We start from the raw sequence: 22,097 nt of genomic DNA on the forward strand, positions 1-22,097 counted from the left end.
ACTCTGGCCAGAACCAAGGACAAAGGCCAAGTGTAGTTCTTATTATGCCACACTTTTTATCCTCTTTCTGTCTAGTAATCATTTTTTGCTTTAAAGCTGATATATAAGATATGAAAGTGCTATACAAGCTTTTAGCTAATTAGTATTACTAATTAGTAATTAACCAATTTTTAGTTAGTACTTGCCTAGCATATCTTTTAATTAAAAATAATTATATAATATATTGAAATAATTTCAATTTTCAATTGAACAATTAAATTTTCAAGTTCAAATTTCAGAAATTTTAAAGACGTTTTATGTGAAAATTTTAATATACACAAAGTACTAGAAAGACTAGTACAATGACTATTTATATACCCATTGCATAGATTAAAAATTTGTTTTTTGTCATAATTTGCTTTATCTGCATCTATTTTTAAACTGGATCATGTGCTTTACATAAAATTTCATGCCTATCACATTTAATAAAATTCATAATTTCTTAATATTGTAAAATACTCATTCCATATTTAAATTTCCCCAGTTATTCCAGATTGTTTTATCATCATTTTTCACATTTAATTGTTTTGCCTCCAACATATTTTTCCATCTAGGACAATTTATACACACTCTCAATTTTTCTTTTTGATAACATTAACATTTTAAAGTCATCAGATGAGTTGTCATGTAAAATGTCCATCATTTTAATTTGTGTTCTTATATTTCATTTTATCTGCTGTACACAGTATTCCCTGGTTAGTTTTGTAATCCAGTGTAATGTTTGCTTTTGCTTGGCAAGTTTGGCAACTTTAATCCATTTCTATTTATGGTCATGACTAATACATTTGGAATTAGTTCTTCCATCTTATCTGGTTATTTCTACCCACCACAGTTTTTGAGTTTTCTTTATTTTTAACTTGAACTGGGCATTCTGACTTGCTTTCTTGTGTTTAGTTTTCCTCATTCCTCTTTTCCTACATAGCTAGTTTGGAGGTTTATATCTATGTGTCCACATCACATTCTGCCCCATGTGAGAGAAGGGGCTCTAAGATACCCACCCTTTTATGTTTGGCCTGTGTCTCTTGGGTTTGGGGAGCTTGAGAGCTGGCATGACATGTTACATCAATAGGGCTGAACCAAAAAAGAAAAAAAAAGCTACATCAGGAGAAAATTATTCGTATATCAACACTGGGCATAAAAGGGCACAAGCTTATCCTAGGCCAGATATGGTCCAAGCAGGAGGAAGCTGGCAAGGGGCCGTTTATAAGTTCTGTCCAGGATTCCACAGACAGATGGTCCCCATAGAGCGGAGCTGATCAAGGAAACACTGTCAACTAGATGGAGCAGAAGACTTGTCCTGTGGACTGAAGGACAAATTGGTCCCATCAGGGTGCTTTTGAGGAACACATGAAAGCTCTTTTCAGGAAAATGGTCACTTTGAACATCTGCCAAGCCCAGTGAGTGATAGCAAATCTCAAGGGTCCAACCGGGAATGGTCATAACTCCTGCCCTAACCCCTCCCCAGAGGCCTCAGCACCAGCAGGTCAGGTATAAGACCATCCACACCCACACTCCATAAGGTCTGAGGCAGCCTTGTACCATGTGACCTGGCTCCACTGGGCAGAGCTGATTGGTCTAGTGGGGCCACTTGACCCAATGGCAGTCAACCAATCAGTAGACAGCTCAGTGTGGTGAGGGAGCCAATCTGATTCTGTCTTAGGAGATTGTGCTAGGAGCTCTTCTCAGGCCAGGGGTAGAGATGGCGCTGAGCGGATATGGGAAGAGAAGCCACAGGAGTGGGTGTGGGATCAGAGACTTGGGGGCCTTGACAAGCCCCAAGAGGAGAGGACACAGGATCACTGCGGGCTGCAAGTGGTAAGGCAGAGAAAAGCTGTGGAGAGCAGGGGAGGTTTTAAACAGAATTGGCCAGAGCATATAATTTTCATTATGGCTGTGGTTTGGTTTGGTTTGAGCCCCACTGGACATCTACAGACTCCGGCTGCTGACTCCTGGAAGCCAGCCTGGGTCTAGTTCCAGGTCAAGGGTCCTGGTTTCCCTTGCTTCCTGTTCTTGCATATCAGTCAGGTTTGCCTATCTCTCTTGCTGCCGACCTCTTCCTATACAACTGGAAACACCTATTACTTGAGATAACCAGAGCTGGACCTTGTTTTCTGCAGGCAAAGAACACAGCCCACAAATCGAAAGTGAGAAAAAAATCATCAAAGAGCCAGAGCAGAGCCTGGCATCAGCAGGAACACAGCCTTGCTGCACCCTCAACAGACTTCATGCCAGGCAGTTCTTGATGCATGTCCTCCAATAAAATCCTCCTTTACTGGGTTTTGTTTTTATTATTGTAAGAAAAAATGAAATCCACAAAGCAAACCAGAAACTGATAGCTTATGGTGTTTGGTGTCGAATTTGTGGTCTCCAAAGGAGAAGATTTAACTCCAGAACCAAAGATGCAGTTTCAGTCACTCAGAGTTTTGCACAGCAAAGATATTTATTTAAAGTAAAAGGAGAGAGAAAGCTTCTGACATAGATATCAGAAGTAAAGTAGAAAGAGTGCCCACTTCACTAGTTTAAGCAAGGCATTATATACTTTTCTACTGGCTGCTAAGAATAGATTAAAAAAATGCCTCAAGACCGAGATTTTGGAGTGATTTTGTATAACAGGTTCAGTATCATGATGATAGCTGCTGGAACAGCATCTATGACCTGCAAGAGAGAGGAGAGTGAGTCAGACTCTGTGTCAGTAAGCTGAGTACCCACTGTACATTCAACAAGGATGTCCAGCTCAGGGAGCTTCATGTGCCTCATAGCCTCCTTGACAAACTCAGGAGTCAACAAGTATTGGCTGGGAAGTGCAGAGAGGAGGGCAGCATGAGGAAGGAATTTGTGAATGGGGCAGCTGGCCAATGACATACACAGGCCTGAAGAGGGAAATTCCCTTCAGCCTGCGGGTTTTTAAAGCAGACAGATCCCCAGAGGGTAACTGTGGAAAGGACAGGGAGATGAAGCCAGACGGTTGAAATCCTGGCTGATCAACAGGGAGCTCTTGAGATACACATAAAGTTGAACAGGAATTGCTATTGAACCTCAGTGAACTCTGACCTGGGTCCTAGCAGAGCCCTCACTTGTCTTCAGCTTTGCTGTATCCCCAGCGCCCAGACCTGTTAAGGCTGCAAGTGCTGTCTGCACTTTCTTCCATACATGACTCACCTATGAAAAAGAGTGGTGATGTTATACTTTAAATTATTAAGATATCTTACTTATATTGCTTGTATTAGAAAAAAACCCCAGAAAAGTAAGAGTAAGTTTCAGGGTAAAAACAGAACATGTATCAAATTTCACTCCTTCCTGAACTCCAAATAAAAACAAAATAAGACATTAGTTTTAGGCATAATTCCACTAGGACTCAGAGAACACTAAAGGCTAAGGCAGCTGTGAAAAAAGCTGAATATTAATCCTAAATACATTAAGTCCCCTACATAGTAACCTGGTCAGTTCTGAGAGCACGTTCTTACGTCCAATTTGTTCATAAGTTCAACAAAGTTAGCTTAGGTACCCAAGTAACACAATGAACTATACAGTACTGTACTGTAAAAGATTTATAATACTTTTCACACAAAAAATACATAAAAAACAAAAACAAAGAATAAAGAATACTTTTTTTAAAAAAATTCAACTTAAATTCTTTATTATCACACTCAAAGATAGTTATTGAAAGTGAAAGCTTTAGCTGCTCAGTAGGTTCTTTGGGAACTCATGGACTGCAGCCTGCCAGGCTCCTCTGTCAATGGAATTCTCCAGGCAAGAATACTGGAGTAGGTTGCCACTCCCTTCTCAAGGCAGACTTCCTAACCCAGGGATCGAACCCCAGTCTCCTGCATTGAACACGGATTCTTTACCATCTGAGTCATCCTCTTAAAAGGGTTCTCATACATTAAAAAAAATTATTCACTTATTTTTGGCTGCACTGGGTCTTCATTGCTATGCTCAGACTTTCTCCAGTTGCAGGAAGTGGGGACTCCTCTTTGTCATGGAGCATAGGCTCTAAACTTGGGCTCGGTAGTTTTGGGCTCAGCAGTTGTGGCACACGGGATCCTCCTGGACCAGGGATCGAACCTGTGTCCCCTGCATTGGCAGGTGAATTCTTTACTGCTGGGACCACCAGGGGTGGCCCTCTGATGTATTTTTAATCTTACAGTATAGTACGTTGAAAAGGACAGTAGTGAAGAACAACAGCTGGCATCCAGGGGCTGGTGTCACGTGAACAAGCAAGAAGAGTTACTGACTGGAGGAGGGAAGGAGGTGGGAGATGGTGGAACTGAAGGATTGTCAGCAATAGGAGACGGAGGGCACGCTTCAATGCCACTCATTCCTGACTTTGCTGGGACCCAAGTTCGCATCTTTGAAAGTTCAAAACTTGAATGTTTATATGTCGGGGGCTAACTGTGTACAACAGAATCCCAGAAAAAGATCACATATTAACATCACCAGGTACTTCTGGAAGCGGGTGAAAGAAAGAGAGAGTTGAGGCCGCTCCCTAACCTCAATGAAAATCAGAAGATTTGGGGTCTGAAGCACATGTGAGGGTGTGGGTATCATACCTCCAAAAAGGGATTGAAAGGCCATAAATATGCTAAATGGAGACTCTTGGCCTTCCCATCCCCTCTGCTTCCAGTACTTTACCCTCTACATAAGAGTCAGGAAAACTCTTCTGGGGAATCGGACTGGCCCAAGTGGAAACAATGAAAGGTACCAATATGAGGGTTCCCAGTCTACTCTGAAGTGAACCTCAAAGTCAACAAGTCACTGTCCCCTCTGAGCTCACTCTGCAAGCCCCCTACTCTTAATCATGAGTGCACAATCTAGATGTAGCAGACATCTAGCTGCTGCTACTGTCACTTCAGCGTGTCTTCCCCATAGACGGAAGCCCACCAGGCTCCCCTGTCCCTGGGATTCTCCAGGCAAGAACACTGGAATGGGGTGCCATTTCCTTCTCCAAGGCATGAAAGTGAAAGTGAAGTCACTCAGTCATGTCCAACTCTTTGTGACCCCGTGGAGTGCGGCCTACCAGGCTCCTCTGTCCATGGGATTTTCCAAGCAAGAGTACTGGAATGGGGTGCCATTGCCTTCTCCGAGACATCTAGCAGGACCTCTGAAATAGAAGACAGACAGCAAAACAAAAGGAAAAGGCAATCTGGAGAAAGAAAAGACAACATTTTTTAAAAAAAAACTGTCTTTAGAGAACAGAATGTATACAGTAAAGAAGAGGGACTTCCTGGTGGCTCAGTGATAAAGAATCCACCTGGCAATTCAGCATCCCTAGGTTGGGAAGATCCCCTGGAAAAGGCACTCCAGGATTCTTGCCTGGGAAATCCCACGAACAGAGGCACCTGGTGGGCTATGGCCCATGGGGCTGCAAAAGAATCAAATATGACTAGAGACTAAACAACAACAATAATAAAGAAGGACACAGTGCTATTAAAAATAAGGGAATGTTGAGAGAAAAAAGGCAATTCTCAGAAAATAAAAATATGATGGAAATTACAAACTCCATTTTAGAGATAAAGTTGGGGAAATCTCTCAGAAGGAACAGCAGAAAAGATGAAGCTATAGAAAACAGCTTCCAAAGGCAAAAATAAAGAAATAATGTGGTCAGTATAACATTTGAATAACAAACTTTCCAAAAAGAGGGACTAGAGGAAACTCAGAGGAGGGGAAGCAAGAGTGAAATAACTCATGAAAATTTACTAGGACCAAAGGATATATGTTTTCAGATTGAAATGGTGCTTTGAGGATAAAAGCAGACCTATGCCAAGACACATTAAAGTGAGATTTTAGAACACTGGGTAAAGACAAGACATTACATCTTCTAGAGCAGGAGAGAAAAACAGGAAACCGAGAAAAGATCAGGAATCAGAATTACTTTAGATTTCTACATAGCAATGCTGGAAGCAAGAAGACAATGGAAGAATGCCTTCAAAATCTTAAAGTAAAACAATTTCTAACCTAGAATTACATACCTATGTGCTTAGTTGCTCAGTCGTGTCCGAATCTTTGCAACCCTATGGACGATAGCCCACCAGGCTCCTCTGTCCATGGAGAATCTCCAAGCAAGAATACTAGAGTGGGTTGCCACGCCCTCCTCCTCCAGGGGATCTTCCCAACCCAGAGTTTGAACCCAGGTTTCCTACATTGCAGGCAGATTCTTTCCTGTCTGAGCCACCAGGGAAGCCCAAAAATACTGTAGTAGGTAGTCTATCCCTTTTCTAGGGGATCTTCCTGACCCAGGAATCAAACCAGGGTCTCCTGCATTTCAGGAGGATTGTTTACCAGTTGAGCTACCAGGGAAGCCTTGGCATTCTATACCTATACAGACTATTAAATCAAGTGGGAGGGTAAATTGAAAAATAATTCAGACATACAGGATCTCAAAAAAAATTCTTCCATGCATCCTTTTTTAGGAAGCTGCTGAAGGAGTTTCCACCACAAGAACTGTGTAAACCAAGACAGGGCTTCCCAGGTGACTCATTGGTAAAGAATCCACCTGCCAAAGCAGGAGACATGGGTTTGGCCCCTGGATTGGGAAGATCCTCTGGAGAAGGAAATGGAACCCCCTCCAGTATTCTTGCCTGGGAAATCCCATTCACAGAGGAGCCTAGAGGGCTAAAGTCCTTGGTGTCGGAAAAGAGTCAGACACAGTTTAGCTATTCAACACTAAAAACAAACCAAGAAAGAGGACATGAGATTGGAAGATGGTGCTCTGGTGCAGGAGACAAGAGAGGGAAATCTTTCTAGAATAACAGCAAGAGGATCTCCCAGGACAATAACTGTACCCAGTGTAAAGAGTAACTGGTAGGCAGTAAAAATATCCCCCAAAGATGTCTAGGTCTTAATTCCATAATATGTCCTCATTCCTAATACTTGTAAATACATTATGCTACATGGAGAGAGAGAATTAAGATTGCAGATAGAATTAAACTTGCTAATCAATTTACCTTAGAATAGGAAGATTATTCTGGATTTCCAGTAAGCCTAATGTAATCACAAAGTTTCTGATGGATGTGGGAAGGAGTAGAGTCAGTATCATAGTGATGCAATGGGAGAGAGACTCAACCAGCCATTTCTAACTTTGAAGACAAAAGAGAGCCACAAGGCAAGAAATGCAAGCAGCCTCTTGAAGCTGGAAAAGACTAGAAAACAGGTTCTCTGTGAGAGCCTCTAGAAAATAACACAGCCTTGCTGACACCTTGATTTTAGCCCCGTGAGACCTGTTTCAGATTTCTGACCTCCAGAAGTATAAGACAATACATTTGTGTTGTGTTAAGCCACTGAATTTCTGGCCATTTGTTACGGCAGCCACAGGAACTCATACAGCAATCAATTCAAGTTCGATCCTGGCATGTAGAGTTAACTGTTGTCACCATTATCCTATATATCTTACTGCAACTTCTGGGGGATGCGTCCTACCTGAGTAAGAGAAACAGAAGAGAAATTAAAAAATAAGAGACCATGGATCTAGGGACACACTGAGGACCCACCTGGTCGCTGCGGGAGACCCCGTAGCGCAGCTCATTGACGAAATGCTCGCAGTTGGCGCAGAGCACATGGTAGAAATACTCGTGGCCCGCCAGCTTCTCTGCCAGCTGGACGATTTTGCTGGGAGGGAATGGGTTGTACTTGTCATCGTGCTTGTTGTTGACCTTGTACGGATCTTTGCCAACCACGTCACACAGCCGCTCCTTCTTTACTCTGGCCTTGTCGGCCAAGGAAGACCCGATAGTGGACCAACCAATTCCAGAGATTTTGCCTGTGGATTCAGGGTGAGGAACACGATTGGTCTTGGGCCAGCAGGAGCCTAGCATCCACCACATCCACAATGGTATGAGCAGATGAGTCAGGGTCAGAGCTATGTGGCTTTGGATAAGACCATTGTGGTCTCTGGTCCCTGGTTTTCTTATCTGAAATAAAGAGGAGTAAAATCCTGTGAATTGTTGTGATTTTTTTTTAAACATAGAGAAGCTGGTCTTGTACACCCTGTGACTCTTCAGAGGCCCTCTTGATTGTGCAGTATGGGCCCTGAGTACACCCACTTCCCTGGGGGAAGAGAGTGTGAATTTTTTGTGACCCTGCCAAGGCTCCACTTTTCTGACACACACAAAGCTGATTACTGCAGAAAACTTGAATGGGTTTGCAGAAGGGGATTCCATCCTTCTGGGAATAAAGGGACCAAAACCCCACAGCTGCTCCCAGAGGAGTGACACCAGGGAGGTCAAGGAGGGGTACATTCGCACAGCCCTGGTCAATGCTGAGGGCCTGGAAGGTGCAACAGATTTCCAGAAATAAAGCTGCCTTGAAGAAAGGGATCTGGGGTCAAAACAGGGGCCAGAATGGTGTGGAGCGAAAGCTGGTACCTGCACAGAGATCCCTGTTGAGGTCACCAGCTTGTATCATGTAGGGAGGGTATGATGACTGAAAACTGGGCTTGCATTAATGAGGTGGACCCCAGGGAACATCGCAGCAGAGACTCATGTCCCTCAGAGAGCCTCTGTGGCCCTGCCATGATCGGGAACCCCTGGTCTCTCCCAGGAGGGGAAGAATCCCATGAGACGGGGCAGGACACATGTTGCACTGTGACACCACGTGACAGCAACAAGTAACGGCCAGAGGGTCTGATCAGAGTGCAGGTCCTGTTCTGCTCAGCTTTCCAGAGAGGACTGAACCCCTCTGCCCAGAGAACAACCATGAGATTTGGAAAATCAGAGGAATTCAGATTTCCTCCTAGTAGGGCAGGAGGTGCTTAATGGATTCAGTGAGGTAAATAGAAGATGATGCTGTGTTTGAGCCCCGAGTCTATTGAAAGGGTCAGCGTGGGGACTGGATCAGGGGAACTCTGGAGACCCATCCAACTTCAGCCCCTCGGCAAGCAGGTAGGAGGCTGGGACAAGGGGAGAGGCAAGCAAGGTGCCTGGGGCACAGAATTTCAGGAGGTTCCAGCTTCAGAGGTGCAAGTTCAGAGTCAACACCCAACAGTGAGGGCTTCCTTACACTCCACACGCTGGGTGCCACCCTGGTGAGAGTGTGTGCAGGCTCAGAGGCAGAAGCAATGGATGCTGATTCTGGTTCCATCACTGCACGGTCTTGACATGTCACTTAACTTAGCTGAGCCACCGCTGGGAATTCACAAATACAAGCTAAGATGGAATCATTAACACACATCAATTTAGGAATTTAAGGCTCCTTTTAAAAGAATTATTTTCCTTTTTAAAGTTAGTCATGAGAGACTGTTTTCTTGGGCTCCAAAATCACTGTGGATGGTGACTGCAGCCATGAAATTAAAAGACAGTTGCTCTTTGGAAGAAAAGTTATGACAAACCTATACAGCATATTAAAAAGCAGAGACATTACTTCACTGACAAAGGTCCATGTAGTCATGTATGGATGTGAGAGCAGGACAATAAAAAAGGCTGAGTGCCAAAGAATTGATGCTTTTGCAGCTGGTGTTGGAGAAGACTCTTGAGAGTTCCTTGGACTGCAAGGAGATGAAACCAGTCAATCTTAAAGGAAATCAATCCTGAATATTCACTGGAAGGACTGATGTTAAAGCTGAAGCTCCAACATTTTGGCCACCTGGCTCAAAGATCTGACTCATTGGAAAAGACCCTGATGCTGGGGAAGACTGAAGGCAGGAGAGGGGCATGTCAGAGGATGAGATGGATGGTTGGTATCACTGACTCATTGGACATAAGTTTGAGCAAACTCTGGGAGATGGTAAAGCACAGAGAAGCCTGGTATGCTGCAGTCCATGGGGTCACAGTGAGTCGGACACGACTGAGGAAGTGAACACAACATTAAAGAAAATACCAATTAAACAATTGGAGAAAGAGCACATGAATATGGCAAATAATCAATGAATGAAATTTGGGGAACCTCAGATTTCATAGCAGAGCATCAGGTTTAAAGGCAGGAGATAGGGTCAGGGCCAGGGTTTCAGTCCCACCACTGCGACACTCTGCTATATGACTGTGGACAAGTTGCTTAACTTCTCTGAGTCCCCAGTTCCTTGTCGAACAGGTCCAATAAGTCCCACCTGTGCCTACAGCTGTGGATAAGGAGCTGCAAGGATTGAAGAAACAGATTAGGTAATGTGCCCCCACCAGTGCCTGGCATAGGGTTAGTGCCCAGCAAGTGTTGGCTCTCATTAGCACTGGGCCGTTCTCTAAGTTTCCTTCCAGCTCTGACTTCCACCATTTTCTCAGTAGTATGAGGTCAATCCCCCTGCCTCACCTATTTCACAAAATTCCTGTGAAGCTCCAATGAGGAGATGCAGATAGAAGCATCTTTTCCCTTTAAGGAGCATTGCTCACCCATGATGGGTGTCACACTGTCCACCAAGACCTCTGTCATGCTTTTCCTGTCTCCTGTCCAGCATTTACACCCACTCAGCACAGTCAGTCAATACTGAGGCCCTACTATGTGCCAGGCCTTGTCCAAGGTGCTGAAGCCTTCCATGAACTTGACAGCGTACCTGCCCTCAACTAGTATACACTCTAGTGAAAGGACACTGACAGTGAACAAATAAAACAAAGAAAACACTTTCAGGTTTTGAAAAGGCTGTGGGGAAGATTAAGTGAAGTCACACAGGAGAGGATGACCAGGGGAGGCTGCCCTCGCTCAGGCTGGGGAGGGCCATGCCCAGGAATGGCCATGTGAGTTGAGACTTGAATGATGAAAGGGAGGCAGCCTTGGTGAGAGCCAGGAAAGAGCATCACAAGCAGAAGGGAGAACAAAAGCAAGGACCTCAGGAAGGAAGGCTGCCAGGAGGCCAGTGAAGTCTGGAGACCCAAGAAGAGAGAAGAAGAGGAAGATCAGATAGGCAGCCTGGGCCAGACCATGCCAGGCTCAGAGGCCACAGCACAGATTTGAAACTTTTTCTATATGTGACAGAAATGCCAGTTGAAATTTTAGGGAGAGGAGTGACATAATCAGATTTATATTTTTCAATGATCATGCTGGCTGCCCAGTAAAGGAAGGACTGACAATCGTGGACAAGAGGCAGAGAGACCAAGCAGAACTGCAGTAGCATCAGGTGAGAGAGCATGGTATCTTACCCCAGGCACATCAGTGGAGATGCTGAGAAGTGATCAGATTGCGGGTCTGCTTTGGAGATAAAGCCAATGGGATTTCCTGATGGATTAGGTACAGGTGAAAAGGATCAAGGATGATGTGTAGACTTTGGTCTAAGCAACTGAATTGTGTTGTCATCTGGAGCCCTCCATCTGAGGTGTGTCAAGTTCAACATGCCAGTTCGACACCTAAGTGAAGATGCCAAGTAGTCAAGAGGTTATACAAGTCTGAAGCTGAGCAGGATGAAGCCTAAGTTAAGGTTGTGGTCTTAGGGAGATATCAACAAATAGAAGGTATTAGAATTCAGGACACAGATGAAGGAGGAGTAAAAATGAGAGATATGGGAGAGCAAGAGGAACCCACCCTACCCGCCTCCCACAGGAGGCCACAAGGAAGGGCCTAGTGGGAAAGGAAGAAAGGCAGTGCCAGGGGAAGCATAGAGAGAGGTCACTCGTACTAAATGCTGCAGAGAAGCAAGAAGACGTGGAACCAGGATATTGATGAAACCTTGATAAAAGATGTTCCAGGAGGGGCATAAATACCCCCTGGTGGAACAGAAGAGAGGATGGGAAGTGAGGAGCCAGCAATGGCCACGGCAGACAAGAGATCTACCCCATGGGAAGTTAGGTAGAGAGAATGTGTGGTCAAGGGGGTCTTTGTTTACCAGTGGGAGATATTCCAGTGGTTTCAAAGGCAAGAGGAACAACACAGAAGGCAGGGGGGAATTTGAGGGCAAATGCCTATCAAAGTTAGAGGAGGAGTCCAGGGCCCTAGTCCAACCCAGGGCTGGCTTTACAAATAAGGGCAAAGGCAGATTCTGTGGATGTTGAGATTGGTGGTTTGGTTGATCAGGGTGGGGATGGTGACTTCTACTGTGGTTACTTTGATTTCTCTATAAATACAGCATGAGGTCACTGATTTTGCTACCACCCTAAGTCAGCAGAAGACACACCCAAGAATGTTCACAGCAGCCACATGCGGAGCAGCCTACAACTGGAAACATCCAATGCCAATCAGCAGAAGAGTGGTTAACAAATTGAGGGATTCCCATTGTCTGAGGATACACAGCAATGGAGAAGTAAGAACAGCATGGGTGACTTCATGGGGCCAGTGAAAGAGCTGGACACAAGAGTTGCCCTGAAGTTCTAGAACAGGCAAAAAAAAGCAGGAGAATCTAGGGGAGTGGCTGCCTCTCGGGAGGGAGAGAGGGTCCTGAAGAGCTATGAGGGGCTTTTAAGGGCCGTGGAGATGTTCTAGGCTTTGATCTGTTCATCGTCACATGGATGGGTATATTTTTAAAAATTCATTGACTATATACTTGACTATATTGTTCATTTTACTGCATTTAGATTTGTCCACAGTTAAATAGTTTAGGAAAAGGGAGTGGGGGAATCCTTACAACAATACCCCAAGTTAAGAATTTTCAACCTCAGTTTACAGATGAGGAAACAGAGGGTGGAGAATGAAACTGGATCCACAGTCACCTCTGCTGCCCAAACACCTGTGCTCTTTCCAAGTGATTTATTTAATTAAGATTAAAGTTAAAAGTTGAATGTGTTTTATACAAGGTCATAACATATAAAATGCATTACAGTAGAAATGCACCCTTGGAATCCCACCTCAATTTCTCTGCACACCCCTTGGGTTCCAAGGAGCAGAGTTTGAAAACCATGGCCCTACACCAAGATGTCTTCTTGTAGCATTCAGGAACCAACTGCCAGTTGGGGAGCAAGAGGAATGTTGGGGTCCCTGGTTACCCACAGCTCCCCTATCCCCTCTGCTTCCAGCCTCAGCATGGTGGAGGCCCTGGGTGCCCTTACTTAAGGGTGCCAGGTGGACCACATATCCGCCGCCAACGTAGACAGCCCAGTGTGAGTAGGGACCGCGGACGATCTCAATCAGGTCTCCAAGCTGGGGTTTGGGCTGCAAAACCAAGAAGAAGGCTGTTAGAGGTGATGGGAGAGCTGGGAACCAGGGTGGGCTCAGACCCGAGGGAGCAGCTGAGCGGCCTTCATCTCACAGCTCTCCAGGACGTCCTTCCGAGCCCTCCCAGCCACGCTGGTGCCCGGCCCACTTCACATGTCTGCCAGGGACTATGGGCCTGCCCACCTGTCATTACTACTTGCAAAGTGTACACCTTGCTGGGACTTCTACCTTATTGTTATTCTTTCTAGTATATTATTTACTGAACGCTTACTCTGAGCCAAGGACTCTGCTGACCAGTTTTACAGGAATAGTTCAATAAATTTACACAACCCGCCTATGAGGTAGGCTCTGTTGTGAACCCCGTGTGATGAAAGAGGAAATCAAGGGTCAGAGATGGAGAGGAGATTTTGCAAAACCACCCAGCCCTGAGTGATGTGAGCAGGACTCAGCGCTATGCCGCCTGATTCCCAGGCCATCGTCTTGACCACCATAGTGACCAATATGCAAGCACATGGGTTATCTGACTACTGCCCACCTGTGGGCCCTGCAGAGGCTGCCAAATCTAGGGGCAATGGTATTCCACAGACACTCCCCTACCTGACCCAGAGCCTGGCAGACAGGTGGAGTCTGCCTCTGGCAGTAATGTCCCCCTGGCTGCTCCTCCTAAAGGTGAGAGTGCGTGCATGAGCGTGTGACAAGCAATGGAAAACTCTCTCTGCACTGTGCTCACTCCTCTACTTCTGACACCGGATGTGTGGGTTTCCCACACTAAGCAGTTCAATCCTCGGTGCACACTGACTGGGTGTCCCACTGTTTAACTCGGTTCTGACACTCACGGCTCAGAGTCAGCGCAGACCCTACAGGCTTAGTCCCAGGAGACTGAGCTTCAGATGCCAGGTGCAAGTTGAAGTTGTTTCCTGCGCTCTCAATAACTGGCTGTAAATTGATGGTTCCCACAGTCCCCTCCCTTGGGTTCAGTGGTTTGGTGGAACAGCTCATAGAACTCAGGAAAACAGTTTACTTGCTAGATGACCCATTTACTAGAAAATATGCAACTCAGGAATGCAGAGGGCAAGCTGTGGGGCAGAGGGGGATTCAGAGCATCCTTGCCCACTCCAAGGAACTCTGCTCTCCAGCACCTCCACGCTCTCACCAACACCCCAGCTTAGCAGTTTTATGGAAGCTTTATTATGTAGGCTCGGTTGATGAGATCATTGGCCATTGGTGATTAATGCTACTTCCAGCTCTTTGATCACTTGGTCAGTTGAAAGGGGCTTCTTCTGAATGATGAAACGGATTCCTCTCTTCCCTGCTGCTGCTGCTAAGTCACGTCAGTCGTGTTTGACTCTGTGCGACCCCATAGATGGCAGCCTACCAGGCTCCGCCATCCCAGGGATTCTCCAGGCAAGAACACTGGAGTGGGTTGCCATTTCCTTCTCCAATGCATGAAGGTGAAAAGTGAAAGTGAAGTCGCTCAGTCATGTCTGACTCAGCGACCCCATGGACTGAAGCCTACCAGGCTCCTCCATCCATGGGATTTTCCAAGCAAGAGTATTGGAGTGGGTTACCATTGTCTTCTCTGCCTCTCTACTCTACTGCTCAGGAAATTACTCGGGTTTTAGAAGCTCTGTGGCAGGAACCCAGGACCAAGACTAAATATACATTTCTCATTACATCACAGTGGGCATGTGTGGGAGTGAGGGTTTGCGTGCGTTTGCAGGGGAAGGTGGGAAGGATGCTGAAACACTCATCAGAGCCCCGCCCTGTGATGGGAGCAGTGGCCCAGAGCCTGAGAACAGTCAGGAGATTTTCAAGATCATTGTCATTCAATGTACTGAGGTCCCAATACCAGACACTGTGCTGAGAGCTGCAGGTAGGGGCACTCCGATCTGGACTTCCCTCGTCTAAACCAACCATAAATCCCTTTGGGACACCTGGAGACAGAGCTCCTCAGAGGTTGTTCCAGCCCTCTGTCCTTTTCCACTCACCCCTTGCTCTTAGGGGACAGACCCATAGGGGCCTGCCCACATCCCACCTCCAAACTCTGGCCTGACTGAGAGACTCCATCAAAGATGAGTAGGGAGTGTGGACTCCCCCATGTATGGCCTCCCCTAGGATAGCAATGATGGGCAGTGGGAATAGCTCATCACCAGTCTCTAGTGGCTGTGAAGCAGGGTCAAGGGCAGTTCATTTCTATTTATAGAAGCACTAAAACTGCAAAGAAGTATCCCATGTGGCAGGAAAATATCTTTTTTTGCTGCAATTTTACAGACAAGTCATGCTATCTTATTGCAGTAACTATAATTTATCTTCCTAGAAGAAGTCACCCAGACCTTACTGAGAACCAATTTCAGAACACTGGACAATGGTCACAATTTATGAACCTCATTTGTTTTCCAGAATAGAAGAAAAAAAAAGTACATTAATTGTTGGGTGAGAGTTAGGAGGTTGTCAGGGATCTCAGTGGAGAAGGAAATGGCAACTCACTCCAGTATTTTTGCCTGCAGAATCCTATGGACAGAAGAGTCTGGCAGGCTACCTTTCATGGGGTTGCAAAGAGTCAGACACGACTGAGCGACTGAGCACAGGGCTCCCCAAAGGGGAATTTAAATGAGTTTTTCCATGAATAATCCAGGACTTAAAGGCAAGGCAGAGACCCAACCCTCAAGGAGTTTATAGATTAGAAAAAGACATTTTGGACATGAGTACTATGGGGTCAAGTAATAAGCTGCCAGTAGGTACACAGACTCAAGGAGTTCACTGTGTCCCAGGAAATGCCAGTGAAAGGAGAGCTATACAGAGAAACAAGCTTGTAAATATATAGATATGTGTGTGTGTGTGTGTATACACCCAGCAGCAAAATTATCTACAGAGAAACTTGGACTCATCTCACCCCCCCTTTCTTTCTTAAGTTCATGTCCAACTGAGAAGGCTGACCCTAAAAATTGTCCCTGAATTCACTGTCTCCTCATCTCCCGTCCACTGACTTGGTCCGGGGCAGCCCCTGTGACTCCCTCTGACCCCTGAGCTCCCCACCCCCACCCCACTTCCTGTCTCCATCTGGAGAACATATAGATGGACTGTTCACTCCATCCCTAAGTAATCCCAGATGTCTAAGACCATGGCCAGGGTACTGGCAACAGCAGACAGGGAAAAGGCAGAACATCAGCTGTGTCTCTACTTGGAAAGGAAATGGGGCAGGAACCAGGCATGAAGTAGCTCAGAGCGAGGCTTGATCCCTCCTTTCTTTAGAAATATGACACCTCTTCCCAGAATTGGTTGATTTTCAGTAATGGCAGGAATCTGGCTTGTTCCTTTCCAGCAGCACCCTAGGTAAGGAGCCTGCCCCCCCACGGAAACTTCTCTCATTCAGAAACACTGGCTGCTTGGGAGAGAGCTTTTCAGTAACAGAACGCTGAAATGCAAGTGCATTCTCTGCAGCAGGACTGATGCCTTGGGTGATGGAGGAGGCAGAGCAGGTGGGCCGCATTCATCTCCCTTGTCCCAGGGTTGCCCCCTCTGCTGCCACGCCAGCTTCCTCCCTGCGGCCCCCAGAGCACCCACCACTCCTCCCCATGGAAGTCCCTACCCCCCACTGCACTGGGTGCAGACAGGAAGCTCACTCTGCCCCAAGACCTCGCGGTTCCAGCAGGAAAAGGGAGTTTTAAACAACCAATATATTTTCCTATGAAAGCCGAATCCAGACAGGCTCTAGGAAGAGTAAGATCCGGCCTTTACAGGAGGGGAGCTGCCCTCTCATTTAGAGTCAGTGGTGGGGAATTTCAGGGGACTTACCGAAGCCATCACAAGCCAGAGTAGTACTGCAATCTTTCTGCTCTCATATCAGCTTTTATGTTAAAGCTAAGAATTTCGCTTTCGCTTTTCTTCTCTTCTTAAAAACTACAAAGCTGTAAACTTTTTTTCTTCTTTTTTTAAAGGGAGACTATGGTTTGCTGTAAGTGGAAAGGTCAATGATTACCTACCTCAAAACATAAAGTCACTGGGACTTTAAAGCCCCCTGGAAGTAGAGTAGGAGGCTGGTGCTATCATCTGGCCTTGCTTGAGAAACACAAGGTCTCTTTCAACAAAATCCTGGATGACTGTTCCTACTCCAGGAAGAGGGGCATTTAGAGGCTCAGAGGTGCCAACCCCCTAGTACACCTTCTAGGCCATTGTAATGACTCTATGAGATACTGGGGCAGAAGCCATGGGGTGGGCCAGATGGGGTGTTGCACTCCACGGGACAAGCATTCAGGAGGTGGGTGCCTCGTGGCATGTGGGACCCAGGACCTCGATGCCCCTGTAGGATGTGTTTGGCTGCAAGAAACAGAACTTAACTAAAACAGGTTTTGACAGCCTGGGCAGTCACTGACTCTGTAATAGGAAGACAGAAGCTGGTGACTCAGATCCATTTCAGTAGCTCATCGAGGCCACTAAGGACCTAGGCTTTTCCATCATGCTGGTGCTGTGTCCCCAGTGACACCCTGGTGGTCACCATGGCTGCAGCAGCCTCAAGCGGCACATTTTTTCCTGGCCATGTCCAAATGCACTAAAGGAACATCTTTCTCGTCACTTGTCTTTTTTTTTTCTTTTCCTCCAGGGAATACAGTCTTTCCTATAACCCCCTGGCTGGCCTGCTCTCCCTCTTCACTGGCCAGAACTGAGTCATGCTTCCCCTTCCAAACCAATCGTGGGCAAAGAGAAAGGGGCTTCCAGAGCAGCTTCAGACTACTCACGGTGCATCAACTGGAGCTGGAGGGTTGCCTGCTGCCTGATTAACAGCAGGATTGTGAGCCTGGGAGAAGGTGAATGACTGTGGTATATGCGTGCATCACGGGGAGGGATGGCTACTGACTATCCAATCAACATATGGGATGCACTCACTTGCTTCTCATCTGGGTGAAAACCAACTTATTTCAAGGCTACAAACAGACAGGAACCAGTTCTCCAACAATCAGACAGCATCTGGATGGAAAATCAGGGGCAATTGACTCACTGGGAATGGGAGGAGGATGCAAAGCAGGCTTGTGGATATGTAGAGAGCCCCCGAGTTACTGAAACTCAGTCAATTCCTGGAAAAGGTATCATATTTCTCAGAAGGGCGGGCCTGTGTGGCTTTGCTCTGTGGTGCTCTGCACCTTCATCCTGTCCATTTCCTTTCTAAGTAGAGACACAGCTGACTGCCTTTGTTAGTATCTGCTATTGTTAGCTGTTGTTACCATCCCAGCTGTGGTCTTAGACAACTGGGGACATTTGGGGATTGAATGATGGATATAGGAGGTCTCGGGGGCAGTCAGAGGGTAGAGGGGGTCACAGAGGCAGGGTAGGGGCTGGCCTGGATCAAGTCAGTGGATGGGAGATGGGCAAGGCAGTGAATTCAGGATAAACTTCCAGGGTGGGCACTGACTGGACTTTGTGGTTGGATGCAGGTGGCAGGGGTGGGTGTGAGTGTGGGGAAGAAGGAAAGGATGTGTAAGGGAGCTGGAGGACTTCGGATGGCCCTCTCTGGGGACTAGAAAACCTGGAAGAGGGGTTGGAACAGGGAACATCATTCCCCAGATCAGGAATGTAGCGGGAACAGAAAAATGATCCGTTTTTGCAGCTGGGGTGCCCTGGGGTGGAACACAGACCATGAGGAATGGGGTGAGGAAAGGGAATCAGGCAGGACTGTGGGGTGCCTAGTGGGTGATGTGGACAAAGGCCCGGCTTGGGCTCTTGGCACAAGTGACCTTGAGCAGGGCATCACCCTCTGGGAACCCTGGTTCCTGTGCCTCCACAATGGGATGATGCTTCTTGTCAGGTTGTGTGGGTGGAAGGGCCACGTGGCAGGTGTCCACCCCATTGCTGACTGCTGTGTGATCCCACAAGGTTCTGGTCCCTGAACTGCACGTTGGGTCACATTAAGATCTCTCCAACTTGCATCTCTCAAGACATCAGGTATGAGAGACGGGCATCCTGAGGGCAGGAGGGGACCTAAAGATGGGGCTGAAGGAGGCCATGGACACCATGAGCACAGGGTGGTGGGCTTGGGGGTCTGTCCACAGACTGACTGCCCAGCATTGCCCTGGGTGGGCCTGGTGCTGGGACATGTTGGGAAAATGCTGTGCATGCTGTGTCTTGAGTACACACGTGCAGAAACACATCCGCACAGCCCCGGGCATGTGAAGGTACACCTGAGTGAACACGGACTCAGCCAACACAGTCCCAGGACCCTCCCTCCTTTCCCATGTCTCAGCAGGGGTGGGGGCTGGTGCCCAAGACAAGTGCTTGCACCGTCCTGGTTGCCCATCACGTGATGAAGACTAAGCATCACCCCTTCTCCCCAAAGAAGCCACTCTCTGTGATGGCTTAGGTTCATGTACATCTGGTTTTTCTAGAGCAGGCAGGCCAAACGCTCTACCTGGAGATCTGGCTGAGATGTTTTCAAAGTGGCTATTAGACAACAACGTGGTCCATCTGGTCCCTGAAAGCAAGGAAGGATTTTCTGTCTAAATGTCAGTCCTGTCTGACTCTCAGTCATGTCCGACTCTTTATGATCCCATGACCTATAGCCTGCCAGACTCCTCAGGCAGGAAGTCTCAATGGATGTTAGCAAACATTGTAAAATGAACAAAAAAGCAAACACAAAATATCAAAATTTGTGTGCTATAGATAAAGTGCTGAGAAAAAATGTATTATCTTAAATGCTTATAGTAGAAAAGAAGAAAAGTTTAAAATCAGTACTCTGAGCTTTCAACTGAAGAAATTAGAAAAAGAGAGCAAAATAAACCAAAGCAAGTAAAAAGAAGGAAATAGAAAAGATAAGGGCAGACATCTATAAAGTTGGAAACAGGAACCAGTAGAGAAAATCAATAGGGTCAAAGCTGTTTTTCTGAAAATACCATTAAATTGGTAAAACTCTAGTGAGACTGATGAAGAAAAAAAGGGGAAAAGATTCAAATTACCATCATCAGAAATGAAAGAAGGATTTTCACTAAAGACCCCACAGACATTGAAAAGATAAGAAAATCTTATGCACTGAGTGTATGTATTACATTTGATGACTAAGATTAAATGTAGATTGGTACAGCCACTATGGAGAACAGTATGAAGATTCCTTAACAAATTAGGAATAAAATTACCATATGACCAACAACCCCACTACTGGGCATATGCTCTGAGAAAAGCACAATTCAAAAAGACACATGTACCCCAGTGTGCGTTGCAGCACTATTTATAATAGCCAGGACATGGAAGCAACCTAGATATTCATCGATAGATGAATGGATAAAGAAGATAGTGTACATCAGTACAATGGAATATTAATCAGCCATAAAAAGGAATGAATTTGAATCTGTTGTAGTGAGGTGGATGAACCTAGAACCTGTTTTACAGAGTAAAGTAGTCAGAAAGAGCAAAACAAATATTGCATAGTCATGTATATATATGGAATCTGCATTAAATGGACCAATTTCTTGAAAAACAGAAACTATCAAAAGCAACCCAAGATAAAATAGATACACAGTCTATTTCTATGTCCTATTAAAGGAATTGAATTTTTTTTAAATTTTATTTTATTTTTAAACTTTACATAATTGTATTAGTTTTGCCAAATATCAAAATGAATCCGCCACAGGTATACCTGTGTTCCCCATCCTGAACCCTCCTCCCTCCTCCCTCCCCATACCATCCCTCTGGGTCATCCCAGTGCACTAGCCCCAAGCATCCAGTATCGTGCATCGAACCTGGACTGGCATCTCGTTTCATACATGATATTTTACATGTTTCAATGCCATTCTCCCAAATCTTCCCACCCTCTCCCTCTCCCATAGAGTCCATAAGACTGTTCTATACATCAGTGTTTTTTTAATTAAAAAATCTTCCAAAGGAAATATCCAGGTCTAGATAGCTTCCCCAGCAAATTTCATGAACAGTTTAAGGAAACAGTCCCAATTTTTACAAAATTTCAGGAAGTAGAGAAGGGGACAGCACTTCTGAGAGAACACACAGATGGAAAATTAGCACATGAAAAGATGCTCAACATCTTTAGCTGCTAGGGAAATACAAATTAAAGCCACGAGATACCTCTACACATCAAGAATGGATCTGTTCCCCAAATCCATCCACGTTTTGTGCAGTAATCAGCTTTGTGTGTGTCAGGGAAGTGGAGTCTTGGCAGGATCACAACAAATTCACACTCTATTCTCCCAGGGAGGTGGGTGTGCTCAGAGCCTGTATTTGCACAATCAAGAGGGCCACTGGGGTGTCACAGGGTGTGCAAGGCCAGCTGCTGTAGGTTAAAAAAATCCCAACAAATTATGGAACTTCATTCCTCATTTCAGATAAGGAGACCAGGGACCAGAGACCACAAGGGTCTTATCCAAAGCCACACAGCTCTGACCCTGACTCATCTGCTCATCCCCTTGTGGATGTGGTGGGTGCTGGGATGGGGGCCAGCCCAGGACCAATCGTGTTCCTCATCCTGAATCCACAGGCGGAATCTCGGGAGCTGGTGGGTCCAGTATCATGTCTTCAGTGGCCGACAGGGCCATAGTAAAGAAGGAGCGGCTGTGTGACGTGGCTGGGAGAGATTTGTACAGGGTCAACAACAAGCATGGTGACAAGTACAACCCATTCCCTCCCAGGAAAATCGTCCAGTGGGCGGAGGAGTTGGTGGGCCAGGAGTTCTGCTACAGTCTGATCAGCAACAACTGTGACCATTTTGTTAATGAGCTGTACTACAGGGTCTCCTGCAGCCACCAGGTGGGTCCTCAGTGTGTCCCTAGCTCCATGGTTTCTTAGTTTCTTATTTCTCTGCTGCTTCTCTCACTCAGGTAGGCCACATGTCCCAGAAGTTGCCTTAAGATATATAGGATAATGGTGACAACAGTTAGCTCTACATGCCAGGCTCAAACTTGAATTGGTTGTTGTATGAGTTCCTGTGGCTGCTGTAACAAATGGCCAGAAATTCAGTGGCTTAACACAACACAAATGTATGGTCTTATAGTTCTGGAGGTCAGAAGTCTGAAACAGGTCTCACGGGGTAGAATCTAGGTGTCAGCAAGGCTGTGTTATTTTCT

General features: G+C 46.1%; 1 protein-coding gene across 3 annotated transcripts; it reads right to left on the minus strand.

The window, feature by feature from the left end:
* Positions 1–2,457: 2,457 nt before the first annotated feature.
* On the minus strand, positions 2,458–16,890 carry LOC113886390 (HRAS-like suppressor 3). Of its 3 annotated transcripts, none has more exons than XM_027532561.1 (5): positions 16,834–16,890; positions 12,933–13,035; positions 7,527–7,795; positions 3,091–3,198; positions 2,458–2,694 (listed from the first exon to the last, which is right to left on the minus strand). In XM_027532561.1, the coding sequence occupies exons 1-5, from the start codon at positions 16,840–16,842 to the stop codon at positions 2,617–2,619; spliced, it is 567 nt and encodes a 188-aa protein (XP_027388362.1). In that variant the 5' UTR covers positions 16,843–16,890; the 3' UTR covers positions 2,458–2,616. The 3 variants fall into 3 exon arrangements, 2 of the variants coding, with proteins under 2 accessions (XP_027388362.1, XP_027388363.1); XR_003509431.1 differs by lacking the exon at positions 2,458–2,694 and adding an exon at positions 5,057–5,140 and having other exon boundaries at positions 3,119–3,198; XM_027532562.1 differs by lacking the exon at positions 3,091–3,198.
* Between the last annotated feature and the right edge of the window lie 5,207 nt (positions 16,891–22,097).

Source organism: Bos indicus x Bos taurus, chromosome 29 (assembly GCF_003369695.1).
Source record: "Bos indicus x Bos taurus breed Angus x Brahman F1 hybrid chromosome 29, Bos_hybrid_MaternalHap_v2.0, whole genome shotgun sequence".
NCBI classification, from domain to species: Eukaryota; Metazoa; Chordata; class Mammalia; order Artiodactyla; family Bovidae; genus Bos; species Bos indicus x Bos taurus.

Excerpts from the sequence above, each read along its gene's own strand:
- LOC113886390 (XM_027532561.1), bottom strand. Across the intron at positions 7,796-12,932 it reads GGTCCACCTGGCACCCTTAA|GCAAAATCTCTGGAATTGGT; the intron begins GTAAGGGCACCC and ends CTGAATCCACAG. Across the intron at positions 2,695-3,090 it reads AGGGCTCTGCTAGGACCCAG|GTCATAGATGCTGTTCCAGC; the intron begins GTCAGAGTTCAC and ends TCTCTCTTGCAG.